The sequence below is a fragment of the Pimephales promelas genome, chromosome 9, assembly GCF_988280905.1.
Source record: "Pimephales promelas chromosome 9, fPimPro1.hap1.1, whole genome shotgun sequence".
NCBI lineage: Eukaryota > Metazoa > Chordata > Actinopteri > Cypriniformes > Leuciscidae > Pimephales > Pimephales promelas.
In genome coordinates, this window is record NC_142777.1 from 15,469,467 (window position 1) to 15,492,791 (window position 23,325).

The 23,325-nt window shown below is 36.9% G+C and overlaps 3 protein-coding genes across 4 annotated transcripts; 2 read left to right on the forward strand and 1 right to left on the reverse strand.

The window, feature by feature from the left end:
* The first annotated feature begins 6,000 nt into the window (after positions 1 to 6,000).
* Positions 6,001 to 8,997, forward strand: gdf9 (growth differentiation factor 9). The gene is made up of 2 exons (XM_039649162.2): positions 6,001 to 6,481; positions 7,870 to 8,997. Exons 1-2 carry the CDS (start codon positions 6,127 to 6,129, stop codon positions 8,796 to 8,798), a joined length of 1,284 nt encoding a protein of 427 aa, XP_039505096.2. The 5' UTR covers positions 6,001 to 6,126; the 3' UTR covers positions 8,799 to 8,997.
* Positions 8,998 to 10,032: 1,035 nt separating this feature from the next.
* On the forward strand, positions 10,033 to 15,416 carry nudt22 (nudix (nucleoside diphosphate linked moiety X)-type motif 22). 2 transcript variants are annotated; one of them, XM_039648955.2, is made up of 7 exons: positions 10,033 to 10,092; positions 10,207 to 10,478; positions 10,776 to 11,259; positions 13,326 to 13,439; positions 13,567 to 13,664; positions 13,744 to 13,837; positions 14,989 to 15,416. In XM_039648955.2, the coding sequence occupies exons 2-7, from the start codon at positions 10,393 to 10,395 to the stop codon at positions 15,088 to 15,090; spliced, it is 978 nt and encodes a 325-aa protein (XP_039504889.2). In that variant the 5' UTR covers positions 10,033 to 10,092; positions 10,207 to 10,392; the 3' UTR covers positions 15,091 to 15,416. The 2 variants fall into 2 exon arrangements, with proteins under 2 accessions (XP_039504889.2, XP_039504888.2); XM_039648954.2 differs by lacking the exon at positions 10,033 to 10,092 and having other exon boundaries at positions 10,099 to 10,478.
* An 82-nt stretch (positions 15,417 to 15,498) lies between these two features.
* Positions 15,499 to 23,174, reverse strand: LOC120460923 (heterogeneous nuclear ribonucleoprotein U-like protein 1). Its single transcript, XM_039648953.2, has 14 exons — positions 22,464 to 23,174; positions 22,280 to 22,376; positions 21,293 to 21,369; positions 21,044 to 21,183; positions 20,850 to 20,952; positions 20,578 to 20,690; positions 19,815 to 20,078; positions 19,583 to 19,705; positions 17,617 to 17,727; positions 17,359 to 17,527; positions 17,064 to 17,246; positions 16,551 to 16,600; positions 16,391 to 16,468; positions 15,499 to 16,283 (listed from the first exon to the last, which is right to left on the reverse strand). Exons 1-14 carry the CDS (start codon positions 23,008 to 23,010, stop codon positions 16,218 to 16,220), a joined length of 2,121 nt encoding a protein of 706 aa, XP_039504887.2. The 5' UTR covers positions 23,011 to 23,174; the 3' UTR covers positions 15,499 to 16,217.
* Positions 23,175 to 23,325: the final 151 nt, after the last annotated feature.

Below are 23,325 nucleotides of genomic sequence, written 5' to 3' on the forward strand. Positions count from 1 at the left end.
CTGATAATTGTGTTTGTTAATGAGGTTAGTAAGAAAATTACTAGATACTAACACAGCTGAAAGGGTGAAGAACATGTTCAGGTCTTTTTACCCCATATTTGAAAGACAATTTATTTTGATGGTTACTAATGTAGTAATGTTGCACATACATGTCAAGAAACTCTCATTAGAGTATTAGTAGACTGTCCGCTTATTAGTTAATATCTGCTTACTCTTTATTGTGATGCTCCTCCAACAAACATTCTACTGATTATAAGTAACTTTGCAAGTTCATATCAACTTACTTTAGCCCTAACCCCATTCTAGTAATCCTCAACTAATATAGCAGACATGTATGAGCAACGCTACTTATAGTCAACAGAATGTCTAAGGGGACCATTAAAATAAAGTGTAACCAAAAAATATATAGCCCAACTCAAAATATAATTTCATGATAAAAAATATATATAATTCCTCAAAAATTATCATTACTATTACTGACAAAAAACAAAAGCAAACCTTTAAAGTTAATTCAAAATGACTTTAGTGTGAACATGATTATTAAATTGTGAAGTAGGCCAATGTCATGGTACTAACTGTACTTCCCTTTATTAATGCTGAAAAGAAGGGAAAAAACTGTTATTATTACAATATTTTTAAATCTATTGTGAATTATTATTGACTATTACAATGTAAAAAGTAGAGCCCGACCGATAAAGGATTTTGAAGGCCGATACGATACAAATATTTGTTGGTTTTAAAATCCGATATTCCGATATATCGGCTGATATATATATATATATATATATATATATATATATATATATATATATTTTTTTTTTTTCAGAAACACGCAACAAAACATTAACAGATTTCCCTGATATTAGTTATTTGTAGTTATTTATGAGTTTTAACTAAAATAATATGATAATGCCTTTTTAAAATAAACTTGTTTCTTTTATTGTCACAACAGAACAGACTGATGACAGTGGCATTAGCTAGCTTTGTGGTTAGCTAGTCTATGATGAGCCATAATTTAGATTTAGATGGATAACGTCATAGTGCAAATTGTAAAACATACATTTTCAATATAACAGGCCAATGAGAGATGATACGTCTCATTGCTATAACTGTCACGTGCTATTAAATAAATACTTCAGTCACATTGTCAAAAGTTAAAAGGACAGTCAGTCAACTACACTGTAACAACGTAACGTAATTATTAGCTAATTCCGCTTCACTCTTGACTTATTTAACAGCAGCAAAACTGGACACGATAGTTACAAATATCGGCCTGGCTCTAGTAAAAAGTGATCAGTTGACTTAAGAAAAAACTTTAAAAAGTGAGAAAACCCATTGCCTTAAATTATTACGTAAATAAACATAATGCGTAATTAAAAAAAAATCACGTTCATATAACTTTATTTTTTCAATGATGTGAAGATTATTTACTTACACTTTAAAAAAAAGTAAGTAACCTGGTTGCCTTAAAATTTTAAGTTGATTGAACTGGAAAAAGCGAGTTAATACAATGAAGGAGAATGATTTAATCATCAGAAACTCAAAATTATATGTTATCTGAACTAAATAAATTATTTAAGTTGATTTGACAAAAGAATAAATGTTGTGATTACTAATCATGAAAAGATTTTTTTTTTTTTACAGTGTAATAATTTTAGGGTAACAAGTCAACCGATTTTAAAGCATTTTAAGTCAACTGATCACTTTTTACAGTGCAAAAAACTCATAAAATGTCTTTGTGATGCAAATTTTGGAGAAAAAATGCTTAATTGTCTAATAATGTCACCGTGTGACTTGTTAGAGCATTTAAAAATATTTTCAAGATTTGTTATCACAACATATTTTCTTTTGTCAAATCAACTTTATAATAATTTATTTAGTTGAGATAACTTATTATTTTGAGTTTCTGATGATTTAAATTAATCTCCTTCATTGTATTAACTCACTTTTTCCAGTTCAATCAACTTAAAATTTTAAGGCAACCCAGGTTACTAACTTTTTTAAGCTAAACCAACAATGTTTTTTACAGTGTAGTAATCACAACATTTTTTTCTTTTGTCAAATCAACTTAAATAATTTATTTAGTTCAGATAACATATCATTTTGAGTTTCTGATGATTAAATGAATCTCCTTCATTGTATTAACTCACTTTTTCCAGTTCAATGAACTTAAAAAAGTAAGTAACCTAGGTTGCCTTAAAATCTTAAGTTAAACCAACAATACTTTTTTACAGTGTGGTTTGCTTCAAATAAAACAGTAACTCTGTCATCTTTCTTATCTGATAGTTGTGCCCACATAAACACTCGTGCCATTAAATGAATGGGGAGAGGCCTCTGTGTGGGATGAAGGCATGTTCTCCTTGAACTCATTTTATGCTTTATGCGATGTCTGTGTAATACTAAAGAGATAAACTAATTCTTTAATAGTTGGATAGGCCTTGGCAAAATTAGGTCAAACTTTATGCAAATGACCACATTACTGATATAATGTGTGAGAATAAAAGCACAGTTTTACCCCAGGAATTTATGAATGTTAGAACCAGTCTGGAAAATATAATGAGGCCTTTGTCACAGTCAGGCAGTGATTCAGGCATGATTTCATGGGCGCTGGAGCTTAGCATAACTTCATTCAGAGGCTTTTACTGGTGTGCAGTGATCTGTAATGATGCAAATGCCCTCGCCTCTCAGTTAGAGCTGCTCCCGCGAGGTGAAGGTCGTTTCAGGAAGTACAGAGCAGTTCACTCTTCAACACGAAGCCAAATTTCAGCACTTAAACTGCACAGTATCTTAAGCATAAAAGGAAAAACTTTCTTTGATTATTGATATTAATATTTAATTCAAGTTTATGTGAATAAATGTCATTCTTAATTTAGTTTTCTCAGCTTTATCAGTCTGTCACAGTTGTAGGCAGAGTTATCTCTATGTGAAAGCAACATAGTTCTTTGTGTTTTGCTGCCTAATTTATAGGGTCATTGTTCGACCTCCAGGATGTTTTTCTTTTTCATTGTGCAGAATCCCACAGTCACTCTGCCTGGACATTAACTTATAGGTTGCTAAAAATACAAATGTCAAAACTTATTTGGCTGAGGAAGTATACAGTTCCACAGCATCCGTTTCCAATAAATGAGGAAAATGTAATGTTTGTGATGCTTCAATTCTGATATTCTAAAGTTTCAGATGAATGCAGGCGGATTTAGAATGTAAACTTAACGGTTAAAGGGTTAGTTTACTTGAAAATGAAAATTGTTTCATCATTTACTCACCCTTACACCGGACGCACAGTTGACTTTTTTTCTACAATGGAGATCAACGGCTGCTGTCTGCTTATGAAATGTCACCCTGTCGGTGCAGAGTGAATTGGCCATTTAAATTCATTCATTTCATCATTTTTTCAACTTCATGTCGTTCCAAACCTGTAAAACATTCTTTTCAGTAACACACAAAAGAAGATATATTGAAGAATGTTGAACTAAAAAGTTTCGGATGGCTTTGACCATTGTATGGACAAAAAAATTAACTTTTTTATTTTTTTTTTTTTAGAATAAGTCATACTAGGTTGGAACATTAGGGAGTGTGAAATGATGTCAGTGTTTTCATTTTTGTGTGAATATCCATGGATAAGTCCATATTTACAGCTGAAATGATAACGACAGAAGAATGATATCATTGGAATCACTTTCTCAAACTCATGAATAACACAAATTCTTCTTTAAAGAGCTTGAGCAAAGTGACAGACGCCATAATGGCAGCTCGATAAACCTCTGGTCCTCTTCGGTCTTAAATGACCGAAAACTTCTACGTTTTGAATGATTAAAATTTTTTGGTTTATCCAAAGTGGATGATACTTGGTGACTTTTGTTGTATGAGCATATGAACACACAAAAAAGTCATGGACATGATTCGGATATGTTAAAGGTTCGTAAAAAAAATAAAATAAAAATAGTCACACTTTCATCCTTCGCAGTCAAAAATGACCGGCATAGGAAATGAATGGGAAATCCAAAAAAAAAAAAAAAAAAAAAAAAACGAAAACTCTGAGAAACTTTTGGTGGTACAGCCACTGTGCAGAAATAAAGTGTACAGCAATGAAGGAATGACACTCTAAAATATCAACAGTGCAAATAAGACACCCCCCCCCCCCACACACACACACACAGAGAGAGAGAGAAAATAACTGGTAAGTCTGCAACAGCAAATTTTGAGAAAATGCTAAATAAAATCAATTTACTAAAAAAAAAAAATACAAAAGACAAAGAGATTCTCTTGCTCAAATGTGCACACTCACACACAAAATAATTATTGTTTGCTCTTTTTTAGCCTGTTCCTGATATCTGTTGTATTGTACTGTATATAGTCAAATAATATGTATTATTATTATTATTAATACATTTGTATTCCTCTTTTTTTTAACCTACAGTTTGATAGTTTGCTGTTGTTATTTTATTGTTTTTGCTGTTAGATCATAATTGCTGTTCCCTTCTAAAGTTGTATTACCATTTACAGAATTAAACTGAATAAAATACCAATTAGTTGCAAAATATCTGTATAAAGTGTTTTTAATCATCACTATCCATCCCTTATGTTATTAGATTTTTTTAATGATCAAATACTGAGTAACAAAAATGCTTGCATTGTGTTCCCTTTCTAATCAAATGTTGTTTGATTGTAATCATAATGCAAAACCTGATTATCTAACAAAAAGTATCTAAAAATATCAAAAAGTAGTCTTAGAATGTCTAAATATATATTTAAATAAAAACAATTAATAAAATGGAGAAATTATGTCTTAAAAAACTATGGGAATGGGTCCAGTTTTGATATTAGTAGAGCCTACAGGCGGTTACCGGACATTACACACAATTATAATGTTTAACGCCACTGGATGGCGCTTTTCTCACTTAATTTTTTTTTAAAAGCCTGTCTATGGCCTCCACTCTATTTGAATGTTAAATGTTGCATTTATGAAAAAAAAAAATAAATACTATATATATATATATATATATATATGTATATATATATATATATATATATATATATATATATATATATATATATACATTGCTTTTTTTATAATTATTAAATAATAACAGAAACCTTTAAAAATTATAAATAATAATCAAAAAATATTATTGAACAAAAATATATTACATTTGTTTTCCTAAAAAAAAGTTACATTTTAAGGCTTCGGTCACTTTAGACCGGGAAGAAGTCATGTGTGACCCATAAACAAAGAGGTAAATAAACAACATTATGTGTTGGTGGGGGATGCATAGTATTTCTCATATTATTCTTCTCATATCAGCTTGAGGTTTCTACACTGGACGCATTCATTCATTTTTCACAACACATTGTCAATTTCTTGCATGTTAAAATTCACATATTTTTTAATTGCTTGTCCTTCCATCGTGTAGAAAAGTGATGTTATTGTAACATTGCTCAGGTTGAACACACTGCCACAATAAAACACAACAACCATCTTTGTAACTCGTAAACAAGTCTTTAGCAGTGAAATTATTTTTAAAACTTTTTTGACGGCATTTTGAAAAGACTTATCATTTTCAATAGGCCTGGTGGCCATTTGAGGTGATGCATGTCTGTTGCCTGAAATATTAATTTGCATATTTGGCACTGTTGTTTTCCCACTAGGATGCCACTTCCTGCATTATGATGCCATTAGGGTAATAATTATGGAAAACAAGGGAGGTGTGGGTTAGGACATTGTCATATGTCCTATGGGGGGTTTCCAGGACATTGTCATATAAAAGTGACTGCAGAATCACAGCGCATTGATGCTCCAGTTTTGTTTTATGTTTAATTTTGCCTATGTTGGGGAGAATTTTGTCCTCGCGATGCTATTTAGCTAACGACAGGTTGCCAAACAGCCATACTTTTCTGTTAGACTCGCTCTTTTCGGCATTAGCCTAAATAAACCATTGAACTTCAAGCAATTGCAATGTGGCGTTGTTTGAAACGTTTACAATCAAACTACACCGTCTTTTGTGCCAAAACCTCCTGATTGCGCACACCTGTCTCCCAGGGAAGGGCGCCGGAAGTGGCAAGTGAGGTTTGGCCGAAGACTCCGAAGTCTATCCAGGACTGTTCTTAAATAAACGCACTTTATTTATTATGGCGAAGCCGCTTTTGAAATATGGTACGCGTTGTTCCCTGTCCAGATACTTTATGCTTGTCGCGGTTATCGGCCTGTCATTTACATCATGCTACAACTTTGAAAACGAGTCTGTTGAACCCGACGTCTCCCTTCACCATGGTAATATCCTGAGCCCTTTGCTGAAGGCGTTGTCAGAGCAGAACCCTTGGGGAGAATTCACACCACGAGCCAAGCCTGACTCCAGATTTGTCCGTTACATGAAGAGACTGTATAAACTATCCTCCAAACCCGACAAAAGTCCCGAGGCCTCTCACCTGTACAACACAGCGCGATTGATCACACCCCGAGAGGAGTGTCTCGAGCAAAACCGAGGTAATAGCCTACTTGTGGATCTCATAGTTGAATAACATCAAAAGCGGTTGCTTTATCAATCATGAACTTAATGTTTACGGAATACATTGCCATATCCTTTCTGAAATATTGCCTGCCCTACTGTGTGTACAGTATTCCAGATCTATAGGCTACCTAATTCATAAAATATTTTACATAGCCTACTGCATGCAGTATCACATAAGTTTAATGTATGATATTAAGCTACAGCATGATTGCAACTGTGCTATTGCTTTTATACTGGTCAAATAATGAGTAATTTACGTTTTATGCCAAATTTATTCAAAGAAGCTAAAAATAAACTAAGTATAAAAAACCAAAACAACCGCAACCTACAAAATTATTATCTGTGGTAAACATGACTGTGTACTTCTTTCTGGTACATTTAACTATAGTATGCATCCCATAAAGCACTGCAAATGATCAACAAAAAATGAAATGATTATTGATTTAGGCTATAGATATTTAATGTTTATTGCAAAATGTATACAAATATAATGGCGAAACTGATTCGACTTCTTTCTATGGTGTCAATGCCTTCTCTGATTGGTGGACCCAAAGTCCTGTCTGCTAAAAGAGATATTTCACCTAAAAATTAAAATGATGACGCCATGATTTTTTTTTATGATCTCCTTAATGTTAATTTTAAGTGTCTATTTGGTGGTGGAACATACATCTTTTAGGTTTCATTAAAAATGCCATTGGTCTTTTGAAGATGAACGTAAGTCTTAAAGGGATAGGTTACCCAAAAATTCTAATATTGTCATCTATTACTCACCCTCAAGTTGTTCCAAACCTGTATGAGTTTCACATGTTGAACACAAAAAGAAGATATTCTAAAGAATGTTGGTAACCACACATTTGACGATATACAGCTATATATGATACTATAGTCATTGAGTTCCATAGGAAAAAAATACAATGTAAGTCAATGGGTGCCGTCAACTGTTTTATTACCAACATTCTTTAAACGGGTCCTATAATGCCATTTTACGAATTTTTGTTTTTCGGGTGTACCAGACTATGCTTTCATGCTTGATTGTTAAAAAAACCCAAACATTATTTTTTCATATTACAGCACATTATTAAAGCACCTCTTTCCACAGTCTGGCCGGAACGCGTCGTTTAGTTCCTGTTCTAAATAAATCAATCTCCTCATTTCGAAGCACGAAATGTGATTGGTTAGCTGGCCCAGTGTGTTGTGATTGGCAATGCTTAGCTCATGTTCAGGAAATTTCCCGCCGTGTACTGCTTTGCATATAGTGAACACCACACAGAATGCAGTTTACTAGTTACTAGTAGAATTCTCACACTCAAAATTGTTGTCAAGAGAAGGATGTGTTCCTCAACGGTATGTGTTATCTTGTCAGAATTCTTCATGCAGGATATTTCCTACAGTCTGAATCGAGTGAGGTCTCAGGAGCAGTTGCTGAAGTCAGTCCTTTTGTACTCCTTCGACCACAACCACGTCACCCCGTTTACGTCGCTCTGTTACCTGGATGTAAAGGAGCAGAAACCCTCGAGGGATCAGATGTGCTCTCACCATCTCAGCAGCACCCAGCAGTCGGTCCCGCTACTCAGCTTCCGCGTCCACACCGAGAGAAGAGTCCGTCGCCGCTGGGTGGAGGTCGACGTGACCTCCTTCCTCCATCCTCTCATTCAGGCCCATAAGAAGGACATCCATCTCCTGATCAACTTGACCTGCGTTGCGGATATGGTCCCCAGACCTGGAGGCCAGGTTCACAAGAGTCCGGTCGAGCTAACTCACAGGTCCCCGTCCCTTCTTTTGTACTTAAATGACACCAGTGAGGTCGCATACCAGAGAAGAGCCACGCAAGGTAGGATGGTCGATCTGACATCCAACCACTGGGATGGAAAGTCCACAGCGTGGGAGGCTGCCTCACGAAAGCGACGAGGAACCCCAAAGAGCACCAATTTGCCGGAAACCATGCCCAAACTCATCCCCATGTATGACTTTCCAACAGATGACTGTGACCTGTATGATTTCAGAGTGAGCTTCAGTCAGCTCAAACTGGACCACTGGATCATAGCGCCTCAGAAGTACAATCCGAGGTACTGTAAGGGATTTTGTCCAAGGGCTGTGGGATATATCTATGGGTCACCAGTGCACACCATGGTTCAGAACATCATTTACGAAAAGCTAGACTCCTCTGTGCCCAGACCTTCATGTGTCCCGTCAGAGTACAACCCTTTAAGTGTTTTGACCATTGAGAACGACGGCTCCATTGCCTACAAGGAGTACGAGGAGATGATTGCTACCAAATGCACTTGTCGATAAGATTAAATTGGCTGTTGAATCTTTTTTTTTTTTTTTTTTTTGTGAAACATTGCTTTGTAAAACAGTGTCTTTTTTTTGTTGCATTGGCCATTCTAATTATGAAGATGATGAAATGACTTGACCACATGTATCATACAATTTGTTTAGTTTAACATTACTTTTTATCTGATTCAATAATTTGAATGAATTATGCAATTGAGTTGTTTTGGTGTTTTCTTAAACACGTTTTCTTTGTAATAGTTATATATGGGGGTATTTAATTTGTTTAATAGATTTTTTTTTTCTTTGATAACCAGTTATGTTGTTTTAAGTTCTTTTCCTTAGGTTCATGGTCTTGTCTTGCACTTTCTATTCCTTAATCGTGAATGGCAAAATTTTTATATTTCTAGTTCTGGACAGAATATGAAAAGTGTAGTTCTATTGTCTTATCAGAACACTTTTACATTATTTTTTTAAAACCTGGGAATTGCAGGAGGTTGTCTCATGGGCAACCTCTCTCTTCTTGATGTCCAGAAAATAAGTTGCCTTAATTGTGGGCAACTTGATACGTGTATTAAATGCTTTAAAGAAAGTAATAGAGGAGAATGTGTCACGTACGTATTTATACAATTTATGTCTGTGTAATTCGGTAAGGCTGGCTCTGGTTTCACAAAAAAAAAAAAAAAAAAAAAAAAAAAAAAAGTAGGGAAAAAAATCCCATGTAAAATAAATGAAAAAATTCAGCAAACAAACTTGAATCCTTTTTCTTCCTTAAATCAAATCTCGGATTGTCACTGAAAGTATTTTGTAGTTTGGAGGAAAGTCTTTATTGCAAAGTTTATATATATATTTGACCGAACTAACAGTCTCTCTTAACAAATGTGATTTATTTTTGTGTTTTCAAAATTCTAAATGATGATTGAAGCTCTGGAGTTACAGTGTGGGGAAATAAATGGTAATGTAAATATAAAGCGTGACTATAATTAAAGCGTGACTATAATTAAAGCGTGACAATATAAATATGTTAAAAAAAACATGTAAATATAAAGTCAGGTAGTTAAAGGGGCTTTTACTCATCACTTGAGATATAAGTGTGGTGTAGATACCTAGAAAAGTATGTAAATAGGCTACTTATATAGCTATAGCATTATTTTTCTGATCATTTATTCACAGAAAAATACGACGTACTTTGTTTAGGTTGCATACGGTAATTTACGTTTTGTTAAATTGTTGATCCAGGCTTTTATTTTGAAGTACATCGCTTCCGGAAGTTGTTCAGTTAAGAGTCTTTTAGTCAAGGAAGCAAGTTTTTTGGGTAAGGAAGTAAGTTTTTCGTTTCGTAGGCATTAAACTGGATATTTCTGTGAACTGTGTTTACTGGTTTTAAACGCTTGTGAGGCTAATCCAACTGTTTTTATCTTTGAGATAGTAACGTAACAGGAAAGCGGTGGAACAGACAGACTTCGACACGAGGCATCAGCTGATTCACAGCTCTGTCTCAAAACATACAGGCTATCTGGATGTACACTGCTCAAAAAACATGCCCAGGTTGGCAACTCACTAAGAAGACACCAATGCTGAAAGTCCATTTAGGAGCAGTCTGAAAGGTTTTGCCATGGATCCAGAGGTGTCCCTCATGCTGCACTGTGATCCATTACAGGCTATCGGAGAACACCAAACACGCATAGAAATTTCAGACAGGTAATGTTACAGGATCCACACACACACACAGTAGTGCCGTGTAGTAGTTTTCTGAATGAGGAGGAAGCAAAGTCATTTTAAATCTTAAAGTGTTACACTTAAGGTTGTCATATTTACCAGGTTATTTAAACATTGTTGCATTTAAAAAAAATAAACAAAATAACATTCTATATTGTAGTTTTACTATCAATAAATTAACTGATAAAATGTCCGCCATGTTTAAAGATCAATGAATGAGAGATTTAAAAATACAATTTATACATTTTATCCTAAATTCTGTTTTTACTCTCATATTAGATTTAATCGGCAGAGTTTTCCTGAGATCGAGCAGCACATTGAAGCCGTTTGGAGTGACAGAGTGACCCAGGAACCGTGGCTCTTCAACGGGGCTAAATTCAGATTGCATTCAGCGATGCTCTCCGTCATGGAAAACGGACCAATGGGAGAACAGGCTGTCCCAAACAAAGGAGACCAGTTAGAAAGTGGCAATACATCTTCGGACAGTTTAGCAAAAGATGAGCACTCATGTGTCCTAAATCTACAGCTTGGCCTGACCTGTTACAAAGACTATCTTGGGACTAACTGGTCGCGCGAGGCGGCGAACCTGCAGAGTCACGGACGGAATGAACGCGCAGATTCGCAGGCCTTCCTCGCGCAGCCGCTCGGCGTGGGCGCTGTCATGGCAACCGCTGATGGAGACGTGGTCCTGCTGAGGAGGAGTCAGAAAGTGGCAGAGGCTGCAGGACTGTTAGACATACCTGGAGGTCACCCTGAACCAAAGGTCAGACACATAATCAGGGCTTTCGTACATTATATCATCAGCTGTCTTGGAAATAAATGATCATGTTTTTTGTTTCTTTTAGTTTTTTGGCCAGGCAGTGTATATTAAAATAGAGAAGAGTGTATTCTTTGAGTGCATTTATTTGATCAGAAATGCAGTAAAACGTTGAAAAGTCTTGTTCAACATATGAGACTTTTTCAAATAAATAATGGCTAAAAGTGACAGTAGCACCTCATTGCAGTACACGAGATCCAGGGGGCGGAGTCAGATCCTGATCTGAGGGGTGGAGTTGGGCAGGTTTAGGGGAGGGGTTAGGGATCAAGGGGTGGAGCTGGGTAGGTTTAGGTTGGCTACATGTATGGTGGGAGGAGTTGGATCTGGATCCGACTCCTCCCCATCGATTTCATGTTCTGCAGTGAGGACCATCTCAAAAGTGATGTCAGGCCTTGGAAAAGTTACAACTTTAAAAATGTTTATATATTTTGTAAGAATATGTTGTGCAAGTGAGTTCAGTGTTATATTTGTGATAACGCTATGAAACATGCCAAATTGTGAGAAATTATAAATTTTTTGGCTGGCTGGCTGTCACACAAAAGAAATGATAAACGCACGCAAAAGCTAGAGAGAACCACTTAAATATTAATAGCGGATTATTTGTAGTCAGTGTAGGTTTTTCCCGATGAGCTTTTGTTTTTCTCTGCTTTTTTGCATAGTAAAATATAACCTGTAGCTAGGGCTGGGCGATATGGCCAAAAAATCATATCTCGATATTTTTTGGTCAAATGGCGATATGCGATATATATCTCGGTACTTTCTACGTTTTCTATTTAGATAAAGAAAATCTTTATATTAAAAAAAATAATAATATATATATATATATATATATATATATACAGTATATTCACATTCGGCCCAATGATATCCTACAAACAATGTTGATATTGAAGGATATGGAAACAAATATAATATAGGCTATGCAATATATTATGTGCAAAAAGCTTTTGTTTTTATATTGACTAAAAGCTAAACTAAAAATGAAAATAAAAACAAAAACAAAAGCACAAACTAATTATATTAGCCTGCATTTGATTACCCCATTATAATCACTTTCACTTTCATTAAAAATATATACTTGTAGGTTTAAAATTCCACATATGGCACATTTATTTTCTCCAACAACAAATATTTTAGCAATATGTTTATTTTAGTCAGAATTATTGCGTACTACGTAGTACTATTCACGCGCATGCGCGCGCCGGCGCTCGTTCAAGGAAGCATGAATTTTAGCGGAGATTCACTTGCAGAAGCTCGTCCTCTTCTGACATGGACATATTTGTTGTGAAATGGACATATTTGCTTTACTTTCTAACATTTACAGATGGAGAATATGTGAAATGTAAGTTGAGCACTGAGGAAAGCACCACATCTCAAACGCATTAAACAGCGCAAGTATATCTGTCAGTCAGCAACAGTGTCTGTCAGAGCATTTGACAGGGCGGCAAGCTGCCTTAAACTTGTTAACTATATCAAAGTGATTTTGACGCAATTAATATAAGCTTGTGTCATGTTTAGGACAAATTGTACTACGTAGCCTAGCTACTTTCACTGCAGCAGCTCACACTGCAACCTCCGCTATTTTTCAGATGTGCTCATATCAAATTACTGTATCGATATAAACGGTATTGCCTCATTCCATATCGTTTCAAAAAATATAACGATACATCGTACATATTCGATATATCGCCCAGCCCTACCTGTAGCTGTAGTTTGTCTTTTTCCCTACAAATTATTTTCACATAAATACCTTAACCAAAGTTAGTATATATATATATATATATATATATATATATATATACGTATATATGTGTGTATATATATATATATACGTATATATGTGTGTATATATATATATATATATATATATATGTGTATGTATATGTATCCTCATATTTTTATGGTTTAATCAAACTTGTAGGGTCATTAAAAACAACATGACATCACTTTTGGCCCCTACGGTGTATATATATATTATTAAGAATATCTTAAATCTGTCGGTGTGCGTGCAGATGGTGTGTCCGGAGGTCAGTGAGGAGGCCATATGTGTCGAGCTTCTGCAGGGTAAGGAGAGAGCCGTTGTTTCTGAGATCTTCTCCTCTGTGTGTGCAGAGATCAGTGATGAGGTGTGTATCTGCGGACTTCACATCGGATGCACACTTCTTTAAACGCATATTGGGAAATCGTGGCCGTTGATGCCACTACGCTGGTCTGATCATCTTTCTTTGCTGTTGTTGTTCTTACTCATTACAGGTGAATGTTCCTGTCAGTTCTCTAAGCAAACCGTTGTTCATGGGAATCGCGCTGAACCACACCAGTGCAGGCCGACCCAGTGCAGAGTTTTACGTTAGGTAAAGATCATTTTAATCTGTACATGATGAGCTGTTATCTTACAGAACTAAATATCTGTCTTTTTTTTACTCTGTGAAGGTGCACTCTGACGACGGAGGAGGTGAGAGACTTCTATAGACGTGGAGGTCCTGAGGCCCATGAGTCCACTGACATACTGTTTCTGAGTCGAGCGGTAAGCATTTAAATAAATGCAGACAAATCCACATCAAGATGGTGGCTGATGTCGTCCCAATTTGCCTACTTATACTACGCCTTAAAAGTATGTACTCTTTCTGTGATGAGGAGTGTGTAGCAAAAGAGTAGGCAAGCATTGCTTATGTTAAGCATATTATCTCATCATCGTTAAAGAAGTAGTTCACTTTTAAAAAAAACTTTAGCTTATTTACTCACCCCCATGTCATTCTTTCTTCAGTCGAAAAGAAATTAAGGTTTTTGGATGAAAACATTCCAGGATTTTTCTCCATATAATGGACTTCAGTGGGAACCAAACAGTTCAAGATCCAAAAGACAGTTTCAGTGCAAATTGCAAACTGTTCAAAGGGCTTTAAAGTATTCAGACGATTCAGTATTCAGTCCAGACGATGAATAAGGGTCTTATCAAGTGAAACGATCGCTCATTAAAAAAAAATTAACCAAGTTTTATAAGCTCAAATGCTCGCCTTGCTCTGTTCTGTGACGCACGTTTGCGACTCTCCTGTTCGAACTCGTTTATCAAATTGAACAAATCTTTTTTCGTGTCATTTTGTTCATTCAACGAACAAGTCGATTCGGGAAAAGATTCGTTCATTTTGATAAACGAGTTTGAACAGGAGAGTCACAAACGGCCATCAAAGCCCATTGTTTAAAGCCCTTTGAACAGTTTGCGCTGAAACTGTCTTTTGGACCTTGAACCGTTTTGGTTCCCATTGAAGTCCATTATATGAAGAAAAATCCTGGAATGTATTCATCAAAAACCTTCTCTAGCACCTCCATGTTTGTACTTTATTTTTTATGTATTTTTTTTAAGTAACACTTATTAATAATATTAGCCGTTATAATATTAATGTAATATAAGGGTAATATTAGCCGTTCGTATCGATCTGCACGGAAATAGTAGTATCTTTGTAGTATCACTCATTTCAACATAATACGATTTGGGGTCACCTACTGTATAGTAGGGAAGTATGTGATTTCAGATGCAGACAATTTGAGCTATACCCTTTTTTTCATATTCACATCTCATTACATATGCACAATGTCTACAAGACAGTCATTAATAACAGCATGAGACATTCTGTGTATAAATATGAAATTTTACAATTGTATATTTTCCCTATTCTACAGAAAATGCTCCAATTAAACGAGCGCTCCCCCCTGTGGTCAGAGATGTGTCCTTCAGCTAAAGGTGCAGTGCTTCTGTATCAGAGGGTGATGCCGGATTACTGATCTCATCAGATGGACAAACAGCAGGCGCTTCATACATCACTTAAACTTTAAAAGGTATATCAGGGATAACGTTGAGTTGTTGCATACAGTAATGTATTGTATAAGAGACTTGTTTGGAAAATTGCAAAAAACATACCATACAAATACATTTTGTATGCTGGTGGATGATAAAGGTGTAGTCATTTTCATTATATTTATACATAAAGTTCTTGTACTGAACACATATAAAGTATATTTTGCAGAGTTACCTATGAAATGTATTCTTTGTATTGAATACGCAACTTTTCATATTAAATTAATACGAGTATAAAAACAGATGACTAAGACCTTTTAACTTGGAGCAAGTTTGTTATAACCGTTTGGGATTCATGGTGAAAGTCTTTTCAAAGAAGCTCAAGGGAACAGAAATTGCACGCATGTATTTATTAAAACACTGGCAAGGCAAAAACAAATTATTACAATCTCGTCCTACTATAAATGTTATATGTATGAACCTATCGAGAACAGTTTTCACAATAAATATATTCCCGTAACAGTTTTACAAAGAATATTCCCTTACAAGCCACAATGAGCTAATTGTGACAATGGGAAGGAGAAGCTCTGTAGATTTACACACATTTACAAAATGTTTTTGAATGGATGTTCAGTGCAAATAAGTAAAGATGGATGTCAAGAAATAAATGTATTTTCTTTTAACAATACAGTTACCGTTAAGATCAATGACAAAAAAATTAAACATGATTCATCTCATGATGTTTTTTCAGTCATTAGAAAATAGATTAAAAACAATATAAAAGTTGGACCCCCTGAAAATAAATGTTGTAGATTAAAATCCCTTGTAGGCTACATTTGAGCAGCTTGGACTTTACGATCACGTTCCACAGAAGTCACGCAGGTTTCCAAAGACATGACTGAAGACAGGGTTTTTCATTTTTTGATTAGCCACCCTTTAAAAACCCAAATGCATTCCTGTACATAAGCTAGCGCCTCATTAAGCAATGACCTTTCTTAATGAAATTACAGTCAGACAGAGCCACTTACTAACTGTTGTAAAGGTGAAGCACTGCTAATCAAAAAAAAATGCTGATTTGGAGTGTTTTTCCTGCTACACAAAAGTTAGGGATTTATCAGAAATGACTTGAACATCCATAATAAATGCTACCATAACTCTGGTTTTGCTCAGTAAAGCTCCACTGCAAGAAAAACAAAGATGTATTATTAAGTATATGCACAATTTTAATGTAATTTAAAAAACAAAAAAAAAAAAAAAACAGTTAGTCAAACTTGGTTGTTTTCTTACCTGCCCAGTGTATGGCCTGTAATACTTCCTGTATCTCTGAGGGTCACTGCTACATCCGAAGGCAGATGGACGGCGACTCTAAGAGAATAATCCACAATAATCGGTCATCATAAACGTTTGCAGATGTTGTTTTGAATATCTAACAGTGCATCATACTTACATGTGCTTTCTGAGATGCACAGTGACAGCCGAACGGACCTCCCCTCCAGCCTTGGGAAAAAAAATAAAAAAAATAACAATCGCACACATTTAGAGCTGCGCAATCATTTAAAATAGAGATCACGATTCTCCCATGATTCTGAACTGAACAAAATAACACTGTTAATAGATGCAGTCCATTTAAAAATAAAATAAAAAGGTTTGAACAATTTAATGATTCACTCATATAGACTTCACTTTTTTCATTACAGGATGAATCGCGTGAACAAATCTCTTGAATGAACGATTCAATGACAAATAGATTTTTTTTTAAAAGTCACTTGTCGCCACCTACTGGTGAAACAATGTAATTGATGCAATTTTTATTTAATGCATTATTGATAATCTAGATTTTGATGGACATTGCCATTTTACTTGTCAACGATCTTCATAACGGTGTTTTAATTCAAATATTTCTATTATCGCCATGAAGGACACGCTCTAAGAGAAATCATCTCTTAGCATCTCTTCTTACCACAATGATGTACGAGGCGTTTTTGACTTCCTTGTCTGTGTTTCCTGCGTTTGGGAGGTGTGGGTAAGAGGCGGCGTGCTTCCTCTTTATAGTGTGTTAAAAGCTTTAGGGCCTCGTCAGGACCGAGCTCCACAAACGTCACCTCATCCAGATGCTCTCCCTGCTCTGGCAATGTGAAGCTCACTGGAAGAGATGAAAACAAATTTTCATAAGTGTGCCGAAAGTTCAAGACCAAGCTGTAACATGGAAATGTGTCTTGATGCCTGTCATCAAGTAACCCAAGTTAAAGTCTGACCTTTGGCTTTGTGAAGAGACATTTCCTGAACTGCCATGCCCTCGTCCTGTTGGCGCTGTATGAGACGTCTCCTCCACACCTCGTCAGGTGGAAAAACCACCACCGCTCTTCGCTGGTAACCACGGAAACAGAGCATTTTGTGGCGCTGGGCAGATGGATAAATGTTGGCCTAGGAAATTAAAGTGGAAAAGAGAGAACGCATGAATGAGAGGACAAGCAGAAGCTTTGGCCCATCGTACAACACATATTCCTGATTACCTGATCAAGGATGTAGTTCCTCCGCTTGGTGGCAGCTATTTTGATCAGCTGACTGACACACTGAGTGGCCTGTTGCAGCATCAGGTCTCTGTGATTGGCTCCAGGAGGCTCCTAGAGGAAAGGAGAATGTGAATGGAAATATACTGACGAACACTAGAGGAAATGCTATGTTAAGAATTACGTTATTTTAACGTTTTACGTCAGTACGATCATTACTATTAACTAAAACTATAAAAAAAATTGTTTAACTGAAATAAAATAACATAAATATTCTATAAAAATGTAACACTTTAGATATATAGCTGCAAGCAGCGATGATGGGCCTGAGCCCTGGCGCCAGCCGTGCCACCACTGCAGGCAATATGCATTTTAACTGGGTAAGGCCGTGTGTCCACCAAAGCGTTTTTTTTTAGTCAGCTGAAAACGCTAGACGCTCTGCTGAAGACGCCGTGCTTTGGGCGCTTGAGAGCGGAGCGTTTTTTCCGTTGAGACGTTTCGTTGCTATGATACAGAATATCCGCAGCAGTTGAATGTTGTGACAGTTGGTCGGTGTGGTATCAGTCCCGCCCCTCCTCCACTGTGATTGGACGGCTGGGTAAAAAGTGACAGTGATGAGCGTTGCGTTTTATCCAAAGTTGAACATTTTTCAACTCCCAGTGACCAGTAAAAAACGCCGGCCGCTCGGCGCTTCAGCGCGAAAAAAAAGCTCAGCGCCTCGGTACGACCATGCCGTTTAAAAAAACGCGGCGCTCCCATTGAAAACAAACGCCAGGTGCGTGGAAAAGCGCTTTGGTGGACACATGGCCTAACTGTAAAAGAACTACATCAAGATCGTTTGAATAGGCCACATTTACTGAAGTAGCTGGTGCGGAAACACAAATGAACATATTTTAACATATTTTTTAAATGAAATCTGAGTGAATTCTGTTCCTTCATTGACAGCCTATGATACGACCACTAGAATGCTAGTAAAAACAAACTAAACCATGTGACTCCATTGGTTGAATCACAGTTGTATGAAATGATGCAAGTATGAAATGATGCAAGTGATGTTTGCTCGAATTATTATTTTTTTTTTACCACTTTACAAAATATTAATCTCTAATGCACGTTAACTAGAGCACCACGACACATGCGTGTTGAGTTGAACGCAGACTTTGCCTGGCCCTGATGGCCGATGATTCCAACGTGTCTGTGTGTGTGTGTGTGAAATATATATATTTTTTGGATTTATTCAATTAACTTCTACTGACAATATTTCTTCAAAATTTCAAATACAAATATTGTCATGTAGAATATTCTCATTTATTTGCAGAAAAGGACAACTGGAAAAAAAATCTAAATGTTTTCAGACCTTGAATAACAAAGAAAACAAAGGTATATTCATTTTAAACAACGTGACACTAATGTTTTAATAACTATAGTAATACATAAAAATATACAATAATAATAGTAAATGTACAAAAATAACTAGTCTAGAGCTCATTTTAATGATAAAGGCCCATTTATGGCATCAATATTCTTCATGAAAATTCTGTGCTATAAACATTTTATTTTGCAAGCTACATACGTTTTTTTTATTTATTTATGAAGGTGTTTTAATCTCTTTTCCATCACACTGTGATGAAAAGGGTCCAAACCAATAAGATTTGCACTTTTGGAAACATGCTCAGAGCCGCTGCGGTTATATAAAACTACAACTTTGTGGTGTGTCCGAACAAAACTGTTGTTCTAGATGAAAGTGGTCACACAGAAGAAAAATCCCGCACTGGAGATGAAAGTTGCTGCTGTGTTTGGCGTCTAAGTACAAACAGCCTTTTGATGAATGACAACGGCATTAGCTTTTTATTCGGCACATTCAGAATGATCTGAACAGACAAATTGAACCAATATCCGTGAAGAATGGCAGTCTTGGTGTGAGCAAGTCTTGTTTCTGACACGCACCAAAACACTGTACGTCACTTACCCTCATGCAGTTCAAAATGGAGTTTGTACTCAGAAGATTGTAACGTTTCCTTGCGTTCTGGAGCATATGAGCCTGAGCCCAGTGGGTCTTACCAGAACCTGGCATACCAACCATCATCAGCACCTGACAGATAGAGAAAGGGGGTCAACGTGACAGAATCTGACCTCATAATAACATGCTTATTTAGTTTATTTTTGTAAGGGGTTTAACGTACTTTTACAAACTTTCCTACCTCACAATCACTTTTAGATGCTGTCGGCAAAGTCTCACGAGTCCTTTGACCGGGAGGAAGTATGACTAGTGTGCAGAAACCAGCAGGAAAAGGATGCCAGGGAGTATCTGGATCAAGATTCACCAAAACCAAACAGTTTTTGCAAAGCACGTGGGGATAGAGAGCTTTTCCTCTAAGAGCAGAAGACGTCAGGCGAAACGCCACTCCAAGAGAATGCCCATTTTTGTGAAATGAAAGTGTCGCTTCTCCAGTCTCACTGATGAACTAGATGAGGGATAGATACAAATCGATAATAAAACAGAACTTAATCAACCCAAGAGCAATGTGATGTTGATAAGCTAAGCTAGGCTGCATTCGTCACAGCGACTTCGAATGCGTCCTGGGCCGTGAACGAGTGGATCCTTCACAGCCTAGCCTACCCCAAGATTCATTGCGCTCAAATGCCAGATTATTTTAAATGCAAGTATTATTTCAACTTCAAATATCTAATTACACAAATGTAAAAAACAAACACACAAAAAAACACATTAAAGCAATTCAAATGTTGACTGATATCTTACTAAGATGTGGTGAACATTTAGACCGGCTTTGAACTACAAACGTTACTGTCATTCATCAACAGTAGAAGTCACCGTTTCTAGATGACAAGAACAATCCTCCGTAGACTAGACCGTCCCATTTAAGAACGCTCGCTTCGACCTTCATAGACTTCCAAGGATGCAACACTATAACCTACTTCTGAACAATTAACTTTGAAACTTACTGCATAGCAACCGATGACATCTCCTTCTGTGAAGGGCTCACCAAATGCCTCTTCCTTTCCTCCAGTTAATATCCTCCCCCGTCCATCGAAACCATACGACAGCTCCACCTCTCCTGAGAGAACAAGGACAGTCAGATATAAAATCATTTACTAGGATTCATTTTTATAGCTCTTAGCGCTGCACATATGTATACTTCCCCACCAAAATGTCCATAATCTTCATAATTGTCAAAGCCTTTCAGGACTGTAATTACTACAATGTTATTTTTTACCTAACTGAAGGCTTGAGTTGTCCACAGACCAGCCCACTCTGAGCACATGTGGATCAGGGTCGTCGCTCGTGTCTATTGCAGGTGATGACAGTCGCTTCACAAACTGGAGGCGCAAAAGACGAATTATTCACCAATATGAAATACTTTTGTTGGTAAACGACAACGTAACATTTACATGATTCACAAGTTCACACCTTGGCTTCGAATCCGACCTTCCCATGACAAAATCCATGGGTCATCCTGCACCCTGACCAAAGAAGGGGGAATCTCTCCCAGAAGAGTGGCTGACCGCTGCTTCCATCAGAACCCACCTCGAAATGCAGGTCACAGTTATCTGTGAAACAGACGCACTGTTCTTGAGGACAGACTTTTATTATTAAGCTTTCATCTTGAATCAAATGACTTTTTACATCTGAGCATGGATTGGATCTTGATGAATTTACCGGAATCCAGTCGAACATCCTCAAAATCAAATTTAGCTTCTTCCTCAGGCTCCGGCAGCAGTTCTGGAGTCTTAGCTCTGAAGACAAACAAGTCAGGGGGAAAAAAAGTCAGAAGAGTTTTGTAAAAATCTGATGAATAATACATAAAGAGGGGTAAGATGGCTCTTTACTGGGGTAAGAAACCCACTGGATAAATTTTACAGAATGTATTAATGATTTCTGATAGAATTCTTAATAGTATTTAGATCTTTTTTTTTAAAGTGCCATTAAGATAAAATGATAAACTATTTTATTTCAAATTTAATCCTGAACATTTAGATAGAATTACTCAATTTGGACAGAATACTCAAGCATGCCAGTTTTTTTTCTTGTCATAGTGACGAGATGTTGACCTCCATATAATTCAGTTCAGGCATCATAACCTTGTCTCCTCACAGCAGATCTTCGTTTAGCCTATGTGTGTGATAGAGGGATTCCTGCTGCTGTTTTGACTCCTTTACACATCTTATAAAAGCTGATCGAGTTCTCAGCTGATCAAAACACTATCATATGTAGGTTACACACATACAACGAGGACATTTAGCCCAGCGCATACCACTGTTTTGAACGTGCAGTAAGTTCTATCTCAAACACAACCAATCAGGTTGTGAACGAATCCCTATACCTTTATGTTCGGTGTTAGAATGCCAATGAGAATGCTAAGCGGACCAGGAGTAAACGCTTTTTTGGGGGGGTCCAGACCAAACGAACCAAACCAAAATACAAGTGTGAATACACCCTTAAGGGTTTGGAAGGATGAGAATGCATAATTAATGACTGATTTTTTACTTTATTTTGGGGTGAACTGTCCCTTTAATGAAAGCAAAGATGTTTCAAATGTACATTTAATTCATGGAAATACTGAACACTTGCTATATGCATCACATGACATGCACCATGTTCTTTGAAGTACCTCAGAGTATCAGTTAATGCTATTGTTATCAATACCTGTTGTAATGAACGTCCTCTTTAAACTCATAATAATCTCTTCCTCTCCTCAGCTCCGTGTTTTTCTCTATTCTGTAGTCCACTGTCTCAGCTCCACCTGACAATCACAAAAATATCATTCTATTATCTGATCAGCTAAAAGAAAAGAAAACACTTGTTTAATTGTGCTCTAAGGGCGACTTACACTGGTCGTGCTCCTGTGCTGTTTCTGGCTGTGGTGAAATGGCCAAGACTGATGATGATGTGCATCCTGACACTGCATCCTCTTCTTCTGGAGCAGCGGTTGCCAAGGCGACAGGATGTACAGACTGTGGATCCCTCTGATGTCTGTCGTCTCTGAAAGTAACGGCCTCTGGTGTCCTAACAGACAGCGGCTCTGCGATGGCTCTTGGGGCAGAGCATGAGCAGAGCTGATGTGGGTCAGTCTGTGTACTTTGATCAACATAAGCATTCATGCTCTTGCTTGTACTAGTGCATACTGGAGACTGCGTCCTAACACACGGCTCGCGCTCCAGAGAGTGAGGCTGTTCTGCAGGCTCTGTACTCGTCGCTTCACAAACATTTCCCCCTTCATCTCCTCCACTTTTGATGATAGGTTCAACACCGGCTTCAATCGCAGAAATGAGCCGCACCACCAGCTCGGCCTTCAGGCCCTTCGGGTCGAGTCCTCGCTCCGATAACATGGCCCGCAACTCGGCCACTTTCAGCTTTTTGACTTCCGCCAGCAACATTTTGAACAAGACCTGTCAAGTCCACATTAAAACGAAAAAGCTAAAGCTAAATAAAAGTCAGTTAGTCCGCACTCTCTTAACTTTTTGGGAATTTTCTGACCCTACTTACTACCAAAACACACGACCCGCTGTAGAGGATTCAAGGGAGTGAGACGGGCGCTGATTGGCTACCGCGAGGGAGATGACCGTTGATTGGTTACCAGCAATGACGCAGTTTGACTCTTTTACGCGAATCGGTTCTTTAGAACAAGGCGTTTTAAAGAACCACTTAAAAACGTTTTAAATCGCCCACAAAAAAAAAACAAAAAAAAAACG